General features: G+C 49.7%; 1 protein-coding gene across 1 annotated transcript; it reads left to right on the top strand.

The window, feature by feature from the left end:
• Nucleotides 1-220: 220 nt before the first annotated feature.
• usp31 (ubiquitin specific peptidase 31) lies at nt 221-16,786 on the top strand. The gene is made up of 16 exons (XM_056407174.1): nt 221-1,404; nt 2,259-2,393; nt 2,697-2,791; nt 2,875-2,967; nt 3,430-3,565; nt 3,834-3,981; nt 4,073-4,253; nt 5,774-5,885; nt 6,058-6,152; nt 7,654-7,731; nt 8,649-8,778; nt 9,516-9,635; nt 10,448-10,673; nt 10,766-10,924; nt 11,194-11,346; nt 12,270-16,786. Exons 1-16 carry the CDS (start codon nt 865-867, stop codon nt 13,688-13,690), a joined length of 3,822 nt encoding a protein of 1,273 aa, XP_056263149.1. The 5' UTR covers nt 221-864; the 3' UTR covers nt 13,691-16,786.
• Nucleotides 16,787-17,819: the final 1,033 nt, after the last annotated feature.

The raw sequence follows: 17,819 nt of genomic DNA, 5'->3' as shown, positions 1-17,819 counted from the left end.
TTTATTCATCCGTATGTACAATTATTACCCATTCAAATGTCCGGCTAGGTATAAACTTAAACGTTTAAAAACTAAAAACAAGACTGCATTTGGCTGCACTCCTGCCAGGCTGCTGTTTCCCCTCCAGTCCACCAGGTGGCGGTGGCGTGGCCGTCCAGCAGCTCGCTCAGCTGCCAAAACAAACACGAACAAGACGAAGAAGAAGAAGAAGAAGCGAAAACGATTCTGTTGTTAGCTTAGCCCGAATGAGCCTCTGAATATGTGACACATGTGAGCGCGACCAACTTTCGGACACACTTTCCACTCCAACTGCCGTCCCCTGCAAACCATGGCGGACTACCAGCTTCCGGTGGACGTGGACATGTCGGCCGAGCCGGGTCGCGTGCTGTTCCTGCTGCTCTTGTTGTTATTGTAGCGAGCGCCAGCGTTAGCTGAGCAGCTAACTCCGCTGCCTTCGCCTTCAGCGTAGCCGAGGTTGATGCATCGCAGTCGGGGCAGCAAACCCCGAGAAACGAGGCTGGAGCAAGTTACATAAACAACCGACCGCAGCGATGTTTGTGTTACGCTACTTATTTAATTAGGTAATTAGCCGCGTGCGGTTTTTTGTGTGTGTGCACGAAATGCTAACGTTACCTGCCAAGTGACATTAGTTTGCATGCTTCGGAAGAAGACACCTCGACTGAAATGGCATCACCGCGGTCAGCTAACGCGCGCAGTCACTGCTGACTGCGCGGTGTGAGATGGAGCCGCAGAAAGCAGCCGTGGAGATGGCTCTTCTTCTTCTTCTTCCTCCTCCTCCTCCTCTTTATCTTCTTCACAGCAGCTGCACGTCTTGAGTTGTAAGCGCCCGTGAAACGGGGAACCATGTCTTGCAAAGCGGCGACCAAGGACAAGAAGTCCAGCTTCAGCAAGAAGCTCTTCCGCCGCGGCTCCGTGCGCTCCGTGGGCAGCTTCATGAGCCGCTTCCTCCGGACCCTGACGGCGTTGTCCCACTTTGGATCCGAAGTGCAGGCGGAGGACGAGAAAGACGATGGCGGCTTCTCCACTTTTGAGCCCGGGAGCAAAGACGTGGACGACGGGGACCTCGCGGGCTTCCTGTCCGGGGACCGGGTGCCCGGAGTGTCCGGCCTCAAGAACCACGGGAACACCTGCTTCATGAACGCGGTGCTGCAGTGTCTCAGCAACACGGAGCTCTTCGCCGAGTACCTCGTCCTGGAGCACTACAAGGGCGAGGAAGAGGGGGATGAGGAGGAGGAGGAGGAGGGGGGCAGACCGAAGGTGAACGGAGTGCATCTGCAGAAGAAGGGTCCCCTGTCCAAAGGAGAGGTCACGGAGCAGCTGTCGGGGCTCATGAGGGCTCTGTGGACCTTCGAGTACACCCCGCAGCACAGCAGGGACTTCAAGGTAAACTAGAACGGGCACTCGGTAGAGCACATACCTTCGCATATCACATTGAATTATGAACATTTTGGCATTAGTTGCATGCCAATTGGATAGAAATTGACCGCGCTATCGTAAAAAGAAGATTTTGACCTTTTCGTGACCTTGACCTTTGACCCGATCGATCCCAAAAATCCAATCAAATGGTCCCCGGATAATAACCAATCATCCCACCAAATTGCGTGCGACTCTGTTTAATACTTTTTGAGTTATGCGAGGAACACGCATACAAATAAATAAATACACGGCGATCAAAACATAACCTTCCGCATTTTCAATGCGAAGGTAAATCAGGAGGAATCCGACTGTACAAGTGACATAAGTTATGGTTATTTATAAAAATCCACTTCATGACCACCTGACTGTCATCCCGGGACAACTTACTCCCGGTCACTCTCCTGCACACCACTCAACTCTTCTCTTTAAATACATGTAACTGTTCACTTTGAATACACTCGTCACTTTGAACTGACTTGGACTGGTTCTTTTCTTTTTCAATCGATTAAAAAAAAAAAAAACAGAAGGATAAATCCATTGTTTTGTTTCCTAATATAAAACTTAAAAACAATATTTTTAAATCCACAATAAAAATGACAACAACACATATTTTTGACAGGTTCATTCTCCCGTGAGAACATCGTCGGCTTGTTGATCTCTACTTTGTTTTGAAGATGGCACCTCTGATTGTTGTTGATGTTAATGTCTGTGACGCATTCCTTGCATATGAACACATAAATACCAATAAAAAAGAGTCCTGATTCTGAACGTAGTGCTGAGATGTTGACGTTGTTTGACCCTCACGCTTTGTTTGTTTGCAGAATGCCGTGTCGAAGAATGCCACCCAGTTCAAAGGGAACGCTCAGCACGATGCTCAGGAGTTCCTGCTGTGGCTGCTGGACCGAGTGCACGAGGACCTCAACACCGTCAACCCCAACAGCAGGCCTGCTATAAAGGTGCGGTGGCATCGGGGTGTTGTTGTTGTTGTTGTTTTTATTAAACGGCAGGGATCGCACGTGGCACACTGCCCCAAAGGAAACGACAAATAGAAAGTTTTTGTTTCGTTGTGTTATAACTGGTGTTTTAAATTATTCTGGTCACTCGGTGCATCTTTACAAATGAGCCACATTCACATTCTTGCTCATCTCGACTTGCCCGGTCTTGTTTGTCCTCCTCAGTCCCCGGAGTGGAACCTGATCGACCGGCATTGTTTACGACTTCTCCATCTGACCAGTAAAACCTGTTTGTGTTTGTTTCAGCCCCCGATAGAAGAGGACGATCACAGCTTAGAGGGGCCATCCCCCCCCCTCTCCGCCGGGTCCTTTGTCCAAGAATTATTTCAAGCTCAGTACAGGTACACTTTAATATCAAATAAAAATGCTTTTTAGTCTTTCCTTCCACACATTGTATGAAGGGAACACATGTGTCTCCCAACAGGTCTTCTCTCACTTGCCCACATTGCCAAAAGCAAAGCAATACGTTCGATCCCTTCCTCTGCATCTCGCTCCCGATCCCACTGCCGCACACACGGTGAGTCGCATGTTGCCTCCATATTCCTGCTCTATGCGCTTTATACGGTAACCCCCGTGTGCGTAACTAAAGTAAACAATTCACAAGTTCATAAATGACTTCATGAAATGTAAAAAAAAGAAAGAAAAAGTTGTTTTGTCTTTGTCTCCCGTTTAAGCAAGCGAGAGATTTACTGAAGCTCTTCAAAGGGTTGACACCATTTGAGTTTACGAGAACTCCCCATGCGTTGTTACAGGAGATGGAATGTAACCTGTTTGGAGTCTGTGTGTGTGTGTGTGTTGGGGGGGTTAGGGTGCAGGAGGAATTTGATCACTTTTAGGAGTGTCAAAACCACGTTTCACACACCTTTCCACTGAAATACACGTGAGTCACGTCTTTAAAGCCGGAGCAGCCTTGCTTGATTAAATGTACGTGAAAAGAGTGTGTTGTTGTTTTTAAATGTGCGTGACCTGTCGTTGCCAGGCCCCTGTACGTGACGGTGGTGTTCCAGGGGAAGTACTCTCACTGTATGAGGATCGGAGTCGCCGCTCCCCTCAACAGCACCGTCTATCGCCTCCGAGACGCCGTGTCACGTGAGACCAAGATCCCAATGGACCAGGTACTATTCCCCTCTCATCCGCTCCGGGTCTCTCACTGAGGTTCTGGTCCAGCCTCAATGTTAGCTCACGGCCCCTAAAGACTCTTCTACCTCATTTCTTTTTCTTTTCTTTATAAAGTGGACTCAAGAATTTTTTTAAAACAGTCGTCCTTTGAGCTGCAACAACCGAGCGCTCACGTTGATTCCAGCTGACACTTTTTCAAATGTTAAACTGGACACAAGCTTTTAAAAAAAAAAATGTATGTACTCTTTTCTTCTTCTCTTTCAGTTTGTGTTGACCGAAATGTACTACGACGGTTTCCATCGTTCATTCTGCGATGACGACGACGATCTTGAGATCATTCAGGAGAGCGACTCCATATTCGCCTTTGAGACCCCGGAGACCTTCAAACTGGAAACAATACGCACAAAAAGAGGTACTTTGGACTTCATATTTTTGCCAATCTTCAGATTATTTTTAAATGTACGGAAAGGGAATATATCAAGACGGGTTTGTCTCTTTCGCAGGAAGTCTTCTGGCCAACCTGAATCATAACAACTTGAAATACGGGACAGAAATCAGCAGGACGTCGTCCTTCATGCAAGGGGCCACAACGCCTTTAACGGCGTCGCCCAATAAGAACCTGGGACCAGAGAAGATCATCCTCCTGGTGTGTAACAGGGCCTGCTCCGGCCACCAGGGAAAGAGGTACGGCTATCTCAATATTATGTTACGCGAGACGCATGACCTTTTTATTTGTCAATTTCTATTTTATTTTAAATTTATTATAAATTTATTTTAAATGTATTATACATTTATTTTAAATTTATTTTAATTTATTTGACCAGGAAATGCCTCAGTGAGGTTACAAATCTCCTTCCGCACATTACACAAAGTTTAAGACAATACAACATAAAACAGTGACAGACAATATATAAAAAAAGAAAGATAATTTTTTAGATCACAGCATGAATGAAACCAAAACTAAGTATGCTACTATTATTTAATTCAATAATAAAGATGAGGGAGAATTATCATGATACAATATTCACTTCAAAAAAATGTAAGTTAATGGGTCAAAGCTTCCTGGTGAAATATTAATATTAATATATATTAATATTATATTTATCTAAAAGGGACCGTGTATACAGTTGAATCATAAATGTCACTATTTAATGCTCTGTACCAGATTGTACCGACACAGCTAACCTTCGCATTGAAAATTGATCGGCATTTATTTATTTGTTTGTTTATTTGTATACGTGTTACTCGCATAACTAAAAAAGTATTAAACCGAATCACATGAAATTTGGTGGGATGATTGGTTATTATCCGGGGACCATTTGATTAGATTTTGGGATTGATCGGGTCAAAGGTCAAGGTCATGAGAAGGTCAACATCTTCTTTTTACCATAGCGCGGTCAATTTCTATCCAATTGGCAACTAATGCCAAAATGTTCATAATTCAATGCCCAATCTTGTGATATGCGAAGGTATGCGCTCTACCGAGTGCCCATTCTAGTTGTTCTATGTGTATTATGGTCTGTCAAGGGACTACAGATGCTAACTAGAACCCAAAATCTAATCAAATGGTCGCCTGATAATAACCAATCATCCCACCAAATTTCATGCGATTCAAGAAGATTTTTACCTTTTCATGACCTTGACTTTTGACCCGATCGATCCCAAAATCTAATCAAATTGTCCCCGGATAATAACCAATCATCCCACCAAATTTCATACGATTCGGTTTAATACTTTTTGAGTTATGCGAGTAACACGCATACAAATAAATAAATAAATAAATAAACTAGAACGGGCACTCGGTAGAGCGCATACCTTCGCATATCACAAGATTGGGCATTGAATTATGAACATTTTGGCATTAGTTGCATGCCAATTGGATAAAAATTGACCGTGCTATGGTAAAAAGAAGATTTTGACCTTTCCATGACATTGACCTTTGACCCGATCGATCCCAAAATCTAATCAAATTGTCCCCGGATAATAACCAATCATCCCACCAAATTTCATGCGATTCGGTTTAATACTTTTTGAGTTAGGCGAATAACGCACATACAAATAAATACGCGGCGATCAAAACAAAACTTTCCGCATTTTCAATGCGAAGGTAATAACAACCAGTAGAGGATAAGACGCATACAGCAGAACGTGTGTGAAGAAGAACACGCGATCCACACCATCAGCTCATGAAGCCGTTGCCGTAGGTTCGGCCTGCCGTTCGTCCTGTACATGGAGCGCACGGTGACCTGGGACGCCCTGCAGAAGGAGATCCTGGAGAAGATGCGCCACCTCCTGAGGCCGGGGGTCTACATCCAGGTAGATAGATAGATAGATGTATACTTTATTGATCCCGCAAGCGGGAAATTACAGGCAGATCCAGGAGGCCAACCGGGCGCCGAGAGAAGCGGCGCGTGGGCCTTCCGGTCGTTTCTCCGGTCGCACTTTGTCGGTCGGCCGGACGCCGTAACCGTGGCGCCCCTCTGCACAGGTGGGACCTTTCAGCCTCCGGGTGGTCGGCGTGGTCGGCATCACCTACCTCCTGCCCCAAGACGAGCGGCCGCTGTGTCACCCGACCGTGGAGAGGTCGGTTCTCCTGCTTCAGACCACGTCTGCATTCATCTGGTCTTTGACAGAACACACGCCGTCTCCATCGCTCCATCGCTCACGCTCTCTCAATATCTCTCTCTCTCGCTCTCCCCCGTTCTCGTTCTCTCGCTCTCCCCCGTTCTCGTTCTCTCGCTCTCCCCCGTTCTCGCTCTCCCGCGCTCTCTCGCTCTCGCTCTCCCTTGTTCTCGCTCTCACTCTCCCTCGTTCTCGCTCTTTCTCTCTTGCTCGCTCTCTCGCTCTCCCTTGTTCTCGTTCTCTCGCTCTCTCTCATTTTCTCTCGCTCTCTCTCTCGCTCTCCCTCGTTCTTGCACTCGCTCTCTCTCTCTTGCTCGCTCTCTCGCTCTCCCTTGTTCTCGCTCTCTCGCTCTCCCTCGTGCTCTCGCTCTCGTTTTCTCCTGCTCTTGTTCTCGCTCGCTCTCTCGCTCTCACTCTCCCTCGTTCTCGCACTCGCTCTCTCTCTTGCTCGCTCTGTCTCCCTCGTGCTCTCGCTCTCTCTCGTTTTCTCTCGTTCTTGTTCTCACTCTCTCTCTCTCGTTTTCTTTCGCTCTCCCTCTCACTCGCTCTCTCTCTCTTGCTCGATCTCTCGCTCTCCCTCGTGTTCTCGCTCTCCCTCGTGCTCTCGCTCTCTCTTGTTTTCTCTCGTTCTTGTTCTCACGCTCTCTCTCGTTCTCTCTTGCTCTTGTTCTCGCTCTCGCTCTCCCTGGTTCTCGCTCTCCCTCGTGCTCTCTCTCTTTCACTCACTCTCTCTTGATCACACACACACACACACACACGTCTCCTTGAATCTCAACCGATTGGCAAAATAATTCATTTTACGGCCATTTGTGTTGAAAAGGTAGAACAGCCAGTAAAATGTTGAAAGTGGAAATTGAATCAAACATTTGTGAGATATGTGACTTGTTTCAAACTTCAGCTCCTTTCAAGCTGAACACCGGCCCGCCGCGGGCGCCACGCGGTGAAGACGGCGTGATGTCACAGTGACATCCGTCTCCTTCATCTTCTCTTTGAACTCATCGGGTCTTTTCCTCCGCTGCTCCGGTGGCGTGCCCGGACATGATGCCGACTGCTTGTCAAACATGCCAGTTCAGCACGTTTCGGCTCATTCCAGTTCGCTCGCAACACAAAGTCACAGCGTCGTTGCTCAATCGAGGCGCAACAAGCAAGTTGTGTTTGTCATCACTGAGTCTGATGCATAGGTTCTCACATGGAAGCTAGACTCTCTCTCTCTCTCTCTCTCTCTCTCTGTGTCTCAATCTGTCTCTCTCTCTCTCTCTCTCTGTGTCTCTCTCTCTCTCTCTGTGTATGTTATTGTCTGTTTTACACACAATTCCATAACTGCAGAATCATATATTGCATTTAAATGTATATCTGCTCCTTGAGAGTCATTAAACTATTTAATTGACCATAAACCATTTGGTAAAGATGGTGGAAGCGTGTGGAATCTCACCTAAACGTCCCTCATTCGTTCCCACTACAGAGCGTACAAGTCCTGTGGACAGGGGGGGCCGCCACACGTGAAGATCGTGGTCGAGTGGGACAAAGAGACCAAGGACTAGTGAGTGAAGAAGAAGATTACTTATTGATATGTTCACTTTTTATCTCCAGAATAAAACATCTGTTTGCTGTAATCTTGGTGTAACTCTGTGTGTGTGTGTGTGTGCCTCTGCCTGCCTGCACGTGCCAGTTAGGAAAACAGTTAAAGGCGAGGCCACAAAAAAAACTTTTTTACCCGGGACAATCGTTCATAGCATTCAGGTCGTCATCACCGGTTTCTTCCCAGGCCGTATGAGGTATCCAATGACAACCAGGAAGTCCCTTTATTTGGCGCCTGATGATAAGTACACAGAAGCTACAATCTTTACGATTTTCAGCTGTGACTAATTGCTTTGGGTGAAAGCCAGCTTTCTTTTTACATCTAAGATAAATTGAGTAAACCTATAAAAGGATCATACAATGGAAGCTCTGAAGCGCCCAGAGGGGCTGGGCCTCGTTTAAAATGCTTCCATGTTGGTGCCAACACGGCGTCTGAGCTTCAGAAACAATCCAAACCGTGTTTGTGAGTGTTTACGGGGCGTGCCATGTAATCACCAATCATATGCATTTGTTGCGTATAATATCCCTGCCCCCTTTTAAAACGGGAACTATCTGATCAAAGACAAATCAAACAAGCGAATCTCTGCTATTCATTTAGACAAATCTAGCTGCTTTAATCTACCGGAACATTTTCCTACTTTGAGACGCTCGTGGTTTTGAACCACAAAGTAAACAGTTTGAAGTTCCGCCCACGCGACCAACAACATGTCCGCTCTCCTTTCCTCACTCGGGCTAATTACTTCATGTGGTTAACACGCGCCGTCGGAGGGAAGTCACATCTTGATCTCGTTGGGTTTTCTTCGGCAACATGGGGAGACAATACCTAGTTATCCCAGTTCATATTATGATGAATAATTGTATGACTGTGATGTGTTGCAGTCTGTTCGGACACACGGAGGAGGAGTACATCCCCGATGCTGAGAGTGTGTATCTGCACCGGGAGCAGCATCACCAGCCGCAGGCCTGCACCCTGGCCCAGTGCTTCCAGCTCTACACCAAGGAGGAGCAGGTGACCCACTGGTTACTGGTTACTTTAGACCAGGGGTCAGGAACCTTTTTGACTGGGAGAGCCATAAAAGCCAAATATTTCTAAATATATTTAATTGAGAGCCATATAGTATTTTTTAACATATAATAAATTAAATGTGTCTTGCTTTTAATGCGACTTCTGGTGTTGCATGATGCTAGGGGGGGGGGACTTTTTCTTTGCTCCACCCCGATGTGCGCCGGCATCGGAGCTCTGCGGCGAGCCGAGAAGTGTTAACGCGACACGTAGAGACATGCTGTTGTGTAGATACGGTCAATAACAGACGTTTAGTTTAATAAAAGAACAAAGACAGCTTTAAGAAAAGGACCTTAAATTACTTCTGCTGTCATCTGGCGCGATAGAGAAAATTACAGGGGGGCGGGCGGAGATTTTTTATTTTTTTTTCAACTCAAAATTGTCTGGGAGCCATATGCCGTCACCGGAAGAGCCATATATGGCTCGCGAGCCATCGGTTCCCGACCCCTGCTATCGACGATCCAGCTTGAATTCGCAGCCTCACATTTGGCTCCTCCTCCTCCTCAGCGGTTCATCCTTCCTCAGCTGACATCCCAACAGCCTTTCACTCTGTGGTTTTCACTGTGTGTTTGACTTCCAATGCCATGTTAGGAAAGAAAATACTGAGCGCAGGCCCTCACATACTCTGTGGTTCTGGCGCTCGCCCCTGATGGCCGCCGTGTGTGTGTGTGTGTGTGTTTCAGCTGGCCCCAGACGATGCCTGGCGCTGTCCCCACTGCAAGCAGCTGCAGCAGGGCCGCATCAAGCTGAGCCTGTGGACGCTGCCCGATGTGCTCATACTGCATCTCAAGAGGTTCAGACAGGTACGTGAGCTCGACCACCGGTCACACACACACACACACACACACGTGGAGCTGCATCTGCTGTCAAGGACATAAAGGTTTGACGTGCAACAGAGGCCCTGAGGCCGGGAATCAAACCTGCGACGTGGCGGGTACCTGGCATGCATTGTAAACACTCGGCTCCACAAACAATGTTTTTATTGATTCAGAAGCTCTGACACCGTGCGAGCTTTAAAAACATTTACAGCGATGCCCAGTCCCGCTCGGGGTGTTTCTTATGAGATTTCATTCTATTATCCTTTTATATGTTTGACTCATTTTATCTTAACCCTCCTGTTGCCTTCGGGTCATTTTGACCCGATTCAATGTTTCACCCTCCTGTTACCTTTATATTTACTAACATATTTTACCCTTTGGGTTCAATTTGACACCAGCAATTAAAACCTCCAGAAAATTATTAGAATTAATATTGTTTTCCAAGTTTAAGTGTGAGGCACTTTATGTTTGTTTGTTGACTACAGAAAGAACACCGACATTAAACATTGAATTAAGCTTAAGGCGGCAGGAGGGTATAATATTGATTCGGGTCAAATTGACCCTAAGGCAACACAAGGGTTAAATGTAGGAAAAGATCTGGCTGGCACCCAAAACACTGAGTCCCGCAGCTAAAAGTCCTTGGTCACGATTGTCGTACTGTCTACTTTTTCATCAAACTCCAAATAAATGTCGACTTCCTGCTTCTGCCTGGCAGCGTGTGACACGTCGGCCTCTAAAAACAAGTTGCAGCCGACCCCTGAATACCGAAGTGTTGCTCCTGGCCTCTGTTCTTCCAGGAGGGCGACCGGCGGGTGAAGATGCAGAACATGGTGCGCTTCCCGCTGATGGGCATGGACATGGCGCCGCACGTGGTGAAGAGGAGCCAGAGCAGCTGGAGTCTGCCCTCCCATTGGTCCCCGTGGAGGCGGCCCTACGGCCTGGGAAGGAACCCCGACGACTACCTGTACGACCTGTACGCCGTGTGCAACCACCACGGGAACATGCACGGGGGCCACTACACGGGTAACGCCGCGGACGAGCGTCCCCGGGTTTCAAACGCCGTGCGAGAATACGACCGCGGCGTCCATCTGACCCCGCCCCCTTTGCTCTCACAGCCTACTGCAAGAACTCCATCGACGGTCAGTGGTACTGCTTCGACGACAGCGAGGTTTCCCCGGTTGCCGACGACGACGTGTGCCAGCAGACGGCCTACATACTGTTCTACCAGCGGAGGACCGTGATCCCCTCGTGGTCGGCCAACAGCTCGGTCGCCGGTCAGTGTTCGTCTCCTCCCTCCTGCCAAATAACTCCCCGTATTTCACATTTTTCAGTCGCATTGCGTGTAGTTTTATCACAACATCTGCATAAACATAAACGTCGGAACACGACGGCTCCATCGTGACGGAGGATGAGAATCGGCTTTCTTGTCTCCACGTGCGTGTATCCATCACACATCTCCCACTTTATGGGGAATCTCAAATGTCACGCGGCGCCGTGCCCTCCGAAGCGTTTCAAGCGTTTTGATTGGTCGGCTCCTCCTCAGGCTCCACCAGCTCGTCGCTGTGTGACCACTGGGTCAACAGGCTGCCCGGCAGCCGGCCGGCCAGCCTGGCCTCCGGGGCCTCGTCCAGACGCACCTCCCTGGCGTCGCTGGCTGAGTCGGTGGAGTTTCCGTTGGAGCGCAGCGAAGACGACGGTGAGACGACGCCCGCGGGCGCCGGGTTGTGTTTGTTTGTGTGTTTTTTGTTTGTTTGTTTGTTTGTTGACATTTTCTTTGCACAGGAACGGCGGCTTACTTTAAGTGTTGTAGCTCTAACAGAAGCACAAAGGTTCAGAGTTAGCTTGTGACTTTAATCTTTTGGAAAAGCAAAACCAACCATCCACCAGATGAGAATGGAACTTTTTTTAAACGAATATAAAAACAACACTTTGGGGAGTTACAGACTAAAATTACGGAAAAAAGGAGACGCCGTTGCTTCTTTACTTCTTTAAAAACCTAAATCCTTTGTGCAACTCTCCTTCCACTGATGGTGTTTCTGTTGGAAGCAGAAGATACCACCCAGGTTTCCCAGAGACGTTTACACTCTCCCTCCTCGACCTCATTCCATTATTCATTTTTAAAAAGGGGAGGATCTTACCGTGATGCACCGCGTGCCATCACGTCCGACTGGATCCACTCTGGGTGCGCTGACACAGCGAGTGAATCCAGATCCAGATGGATGTTGGCTTGGGCTTCTGTTTGTGGTGAATATAAAAGTATGCTCTGTCTAACCCTCCCGACTCAGCAAATTCTCCCAAAAAACCTACAACTGCTTCCCTCACATTTATCATGATGGATAATGTAATGTATTAAGCTTTTCAACCATTTAAAACAAAATCTCTTAATTTGAACGTCTAAACATTTGTTTTCTACATCTGTTCTTCACAAAGTCATCGTTTATTGCTCGCGGTCGTTGTGGCGGTGAGATTTCAGCTGATTGGGAAGAAACCTGAGAACCAGTTCCCAACCGCAGAGCACCGGAATAATAACTGGGAAAATAAATCTCCCTTCAATCTGGCTTTCAATGCCTCTTGGATATCAAACCGAAGTGATGACGCGACGCCTTTCTCTGCCTTTAGGAGGATTCTCGGTCCGCCCCTTCGTGCGCAGCATCCAGCCTCAGAGCTCGTCCTCCCGGTCGTCGGCGGCGAGCCCTCTGGCGTCCGGCGGCCTGAAGCCGTCGTGGTCGCTCTCCGCCAAGCTGCACATGAGGTCCGGCTCGCCCTCCCGCTTCTCCCTGGACTCTCGCGGCTCCCCTCCGCTGGAGCGCATCGGAGAGGCCTGCGACGACAAGGTGTCCACTTCCTGTTTCGGCAGCTACGGTCGACACGAGCGCCACTTCGGCGGCCGGACCCCCGTCTCCACGGCGGCGGAGGGCGGCGACAACTCCGGGTTCCTGGACGCGACGTACCGCAGGGCCCCCGCGCCGGCGGACAGGAAGGGCGCCAAAGACGAGGCGACGGAAAACAACAACCAGGCGACGGCGCTCGACCAGAACGTCCCGCCCGCCCAAGCCCCGCCCCCCAAGGAGCAGAAGCGCAAGAGCAGCCTCGGAGGGTTCGCCCTGAAGCCGGAGAGCTCGAGCTCTTCCAAGAGCGCCGCCGGGGCGGAGCAAGAGAAATCGTCCAAGAAGCGTTTGTGCTCCGCCCATAAGAGCGGCGCCGCCGCCGCCGAGACGCCGTCCGGCACGCCGGCGAAAGGCAAAAAGGAGAGCGCCGCTAAAGACAAGAGTGCAAGTGCCAAGAAAAGCCCGTCTCCGCCCTGCGGGACTCCCTCCAGAACCAAGGAGGCCGCGGCGCCGCAGCGTAAGCCGCTCGTCCGCTCCACGCCTCGGTCCTCGCCGACCGCCAAGCAGAACGCCGCCGGCGTCCCCGAGAAGAGCTCGGCGGGCGGCCGGAGGCGCCTGCTGGAGAGGAGCTGCGGCCGAGAGGCGGCGCACGCCAGCCTGCTGGTCGGCGGCCTGCGCGGCAGCTCGGTCGCCCGCTGCTCGCCGGCCAAGAGCGGCGAGGGCGGCGGCGGCGTGCGGCCCGAGAGGCGGTCGGTGAGGAGCTCCAGCAGCAGCTCCTCCGTCGCCAGCCTGCGCTCGCCCAGCGTGTCCAACCGCGGCGGCAAGCCCGAGGAAAAGGGGCTGTCCTTCTTCAAGAGCGCCCTGCGGCAGAGGGAAAGCCGCCGGTCGGCCGATCTGGGGAAGAGCGCCCCGCTCGGGAAGAAAGCCTCGGAGAGGACGTGCCGGCAGAACGGACCGGCCAAGGATGGCGGCGATTCGGGAAAGACCGGAGACGTCACCGAGGCCCGCGGGGGGGCGGCGAAGGAGTCCTCCAAGCCCGCCGGCTCGCTCGGCCGCGCTCTGCTCAACGTCGGCAAGTCCAAGTCTTCCACGTCCGAAGCGAGTCTCACGTCTCCCGCCAACGGGAAGAAGCCTCTCGAGAGGACGCCGTCTTCCCGGAAGCTGTCGGCGAGCACGCAGTCTCCCGCGCGCGCGACCAAGAGGCCTCAGTGACCCCCCCCCCCCCCCCACACACACCGTGCGTCCGTCGCCCGCGACACAACGCAGCTGTTTTCTTTGTGCCTGCGTCTCGGCGAGCGCCACACGCGTGCGCAACCAGACGTGTTTAAAAAAAAAAAAATCTGCAGATTCTGGTGCCGAAACTGTTTCCTGGCCAGTTCTTACCAGTTTAGAGTGTATTGTTACCAATCAACACCTTTTCTGAGCAGCCGGGTCCGGATTCCACGGGGATCCGAGGGGCGAGCGGTGCAGCCGTACGGCTCGATCCGTTTGATTTGGAGGCCCCCCCCCCCCGTCGGAGTCTTCCAATCCAATTACGTCCCCTTCGTGCTTAGAAAAGATGCAAACGTTCGGTTAGTTTGCCAGCGAGAGATTTTCCCGCCGAAGGAACCGGGTTAACAAAATAAGAGCGCGTTCACTCGGCGCGCTGCAGATTGGGGAACGAGCTGGAACCTCACCGCTTCTCCACGGGCGTTTCAAACACGAGGGAACATCAACAATGTAGCCGGGTTGATGCTCACACACACACACACACACACACCAGGGAGCTTCATTCCCACATAACGGGCTGAATCCACCCTTAAGGAGTTGAACCTGCTTTCTTCTTATTGAAACACGGGTCGTTTGTCTGAAGACTAGATTTACATAATCGTACGTTTCCTTTCCGACATTAACACGTAGCGTATCGTCCTGATTATCGGCGTTAGAAGGATCTGAATACGGAGGTGGCGGCGGGCCCTCGACCACGACTATCTGTCGATTAGAAAGCGGCGTCGAGGCGGATCTTTCCAATATTTTAACACTATTTTTTTTATTTGATACTAGAACTTTTTTTGATAGAAATGTATTTTTTAGATGCTTATTGAAGTTTAACTACTTCTTTCTCAAAGGGACGGTTTGTTTTTTGGAATGAAACCCTTTAAAAGTCAGTATCTGTGTAGATGTATATATATGTACAGGTATATATATATATAAGATATAACCCATTTGTTTTTCTCCATGAGCAAGATGAAAATAATCTTAAGCGCCTTTCAATATGTACATGGAAACAAATAATTGCCTTTGGCAACATAGAAGTCGACGACTGTATGCACCACGGGGCAGGAAGGTCGTATGGTTTGCACTTTGGAGAGAAAAGGCTGTTACACACACACACACACACACGCACACACACAGACACACACACACACATAGAGACATATCGTGAAAGAAGTCTTCATCTCAATGTTTCAGGGGTCCTTTTTCAGGGTTCGTACGGTCATGGAAAACCTGGAAAAGTCATGGAATTTTAAAATGGTAATTTCCAGGCCTGGAAAAGTCACGGAAAAAACTTAAATCACAAAAGTTTTGGAAAAGTCATGGAAATTTTTTATAATCACGTGTTCATTTACGCAGAGTTTAAAATAATTCATATGTTTTTGAAAGGAAGACTCTCAAATTATAAGCCGGCGTAGGCCAAGTCCAAACAGATTTGCACATAAAGGATAATAGTTTGATTAAAAGAATAAACATTTATATAAGTGTTTCTAAGAATAAACATGTATAGTAATGTTTATTCTTTTAATCAAACTGTTGTCTCTCATTCATTTGTTTCATTTAATGTACATTGTATGCTTTGTAATTTTCATTGTTTGAATACTACATTTTCAAAAAGTTTTCATGTACACACCCAGATTTCAGTTTGGTCGTGGAAATTTGGTTAAAAGTCCTGGAATTCCATTGGTCAACATGTGTACGAACCCTGCTTTTTAAGCCCCTCCCCCTCATCCCCCTTTTTCCTAATCCTGGTGCTGGAACCGACCGAGTCTCCGCTGGCATTGATGTTTCCTAAACGAGCGTATTTTCAAAATGCTGACGTCCAGAACTGTGACCACACACACACACACACACACTTCAGTGAGCCAGAAGCCGGTTATCAAAACCTGTGGAAACTCATTGGAGAAGACAACGCCATTTTTTGTTTGCTTCGCCAAAGCCGAACCTGAATCCGGCGGTCCCAGAGCTCCGCCTCCTCCTGCGTCTCTGGACCGGCGTCTGTCTTTAGGGGGCGTGTCCTCTGCAGGGAAAGTGCTTCCTGGTCTCCTTTCTGAGCAATCGGCATTATCACCGTCACGCAATATCCACACGTCAGATGCCAGCAGAATCCAGCCGTTACTTTTATACGTTAGCATGACCCTTGACCTCTAGCGCTCCAGTCTTCCTCTGACTTCCTCTGCAGCGTCTTCCAGGTGTCCATGTGTTCTCTGTGGCGCTCCATTTTAAACGTGCACGTTGTGGGAGTGGCCTTCACGTGCTTTGAGTGTTGTGGGTCAGAGGTCAGAGTTGGAGACGTTTTCAACACCCGGTGGTGTCAGAATTAGCCGTCGGGCTGCGTCTCCGTCGTCTTGGTTACCAGTTTGACTCGCGTTGTTCGTCGGAGCTTTTCGGACACGTCCAACCCAAACGCCACCCGCCACTCGTTCAACTCGCCGTTGACCTGTGAGCAACGAGTAGAGGGTAAGAATGAAGACGACGTCGGATCTTCCTCGTCCCCGCGGTTACGCAGCGACTCGGGTCCCGTTTAAGAGACGGCGCTCTTCCTGTCGCCGCCCTCTCTCTCTTTCTACTTCACGTCGTCGTCCACCAGCAGGGCGTGGAGTGGACGTGGCTCGTTCGACGCGAGGGCGTTACTCATCACGCCGCCGGAGCTACGCGTTCCGTTTCTTACGTGTGGCGGAGAACGCAGCGCGTTAGCACCGCTGACGTCGTCGCGGACATTTTTATTTCGGGCAACGTGAACCGGGATCGCTCGTCCTGCATCGTGGTCATCGTTAGATCGGGGGGCAACGCTAACGTGTGTGTGTGCGTCTGTCTCTGTGTGTGTGTGTGTGTCTCTGTGTGTGTGTCTGTGTGTATCCGTGTGTGTCTGTGTGTGTGTGTGTATCCCTGTGTGTCCGTGTGTGTGTGTGTGTGTCTGTGTGTCTCCGTGTGTGTGTGTGTGTGTGTGTGTATCCCTGTGTGTCCGTGTGTGTGTCTCTGTGTGTGTGTGTGTCTGTCTCCGTGTGTGTGTGTGTGTGTCCGTGTGTGTGTCTCTGTGTGTGTGTGTGTCTGTGTGTCTCTGTGTCCGTGTGTGTGTCTCTGTGTGTTTGTGTGTCTGTCTCCGTGTGTGTGTGTGTGTGTCCGTGTGTGTGTCTCTGTGTGTGTGTGTGTGTGTGTCTGTGTGTGTGTGTGTATGTCTCCGTGTGTGTATCCCTGTGTGTCTCTGTGTGTTTATGTGTCTCTGTGTGTGTCTCCGTGTGTGTATCCCTGTGTGTCTCTGTGTGTATCCGTGTGTGTGTCTCTGTGTGTGTGTGTCTCTGTGTGTGTGTGTGTCTGTGTGTATCCCTGTGTGTCCGTGTGTGTGTGTGTCTCTGTGTGTATCCGTCTGTGTCTCTTGTGTGTGTGTATCCGTGTGTGTGTGTGTCTCTGTGTGTGTGTGTCTCCGTGTGTGTGTATCCCTGTGTGTCCGTGTGTGTCTCTGTGTGTGTCTCCGTGTGTGTATCCCTGTGTGTCTCTGTGTGTTTATGTGTCTCTGTGTGTGTCTCCGTGTGTGTATCCCTGTGTGTATCCGTGTGTGTGTCTCTGTGTGTGTGTGTGTGTCCGTGTGTGTGTGTATCCCTGTGTGTCCGTGTGTGTGTGTGTCTCTGTGTGTATCCGTCTGTGTGTCTCTGTGTGTGTATCCGTGTGTGTGTGTGTCTCTGTGTGTGTGTGTGTTTCTGTGTGTGTCCGTGTGTGTGTGTGTCCGTGTGTCTCTGTGTGTATCCGTCTGTGTGTCTCTGTGTGTGTGTGTCTCCGTGTGTGTGTATCCCTGTGTGTCCGTGTGTGTCTCTGTGTGTGTCTCCGTGTGTGTGTCTCCGTGTGTGTGTGTCTCTGTGTGTATCTCTATGTGTGTGTGTGTGTGTGTGTGTGTGTGTGGCCACCACATTGCCTGCGTTACTCCTTTTGTCTTTACGACTCGATGCTTCATGACGGAGTCCGTTTATAAAAGTCCCCATGTGGTTCTGGGCGGTACCGCCGTGGTCCTGGTTCATGGTTTGTGGCCCGGGGACATAAAGGATAACAACAATCCTCTCGTTAATCAATTAGACGAAAGGAGCCGAGGTTT

The sequence above is a fragment of the Pseudoliparis swirei genome, chromosome 23, assembly GCF_029220125.1.
Source record: "Pseudoliparis swirei isolate HS2019 ecotype Mariana Trench chromosome 23, NWPU_hadal_v1, whole genome shotgun sequence".
In the NCBI taxonomy this organism is placed as follows: Eukaryota; Metazoa; Chordata; class Actinopteri; order Perciformes; family Liparidae; genus Pseudoliparis; species Pseudoliparis swirei.
The sequence above is the reverse complement of the archived record's forward strand: the minus strand, read 5'-3'. Positions and strand labels throughout refer to the sequence as shown.

What these genes read in the sequence shown, in the direction of transcription:
- usp31 (XM_056407174.1), top strand. Translation starts at nt 865, where the DNA reads ATGTCTTGCAAAGCGGCGACCAAGGACAAGAAGTCCAGCTTCAGCAAG. An exon ending in CCAAGATCCCAATGGACCAG is followed by an intron (nt 3,566 to 3,833) that starts GTACTATTCCCC and finishes CTTCTCTTTCAG; the next exon opens with TTTGTGTTGACCGAAATGTA. An exon ending in TCTACACCAAGGAGGAGCAG is followed by an intron (nt 8,779 to 9,515) that starts GTGACCCACTGG and finishes TGTGTGTTTCAG; the next exon opens with CTGGCCCCAGACGATGCCTG.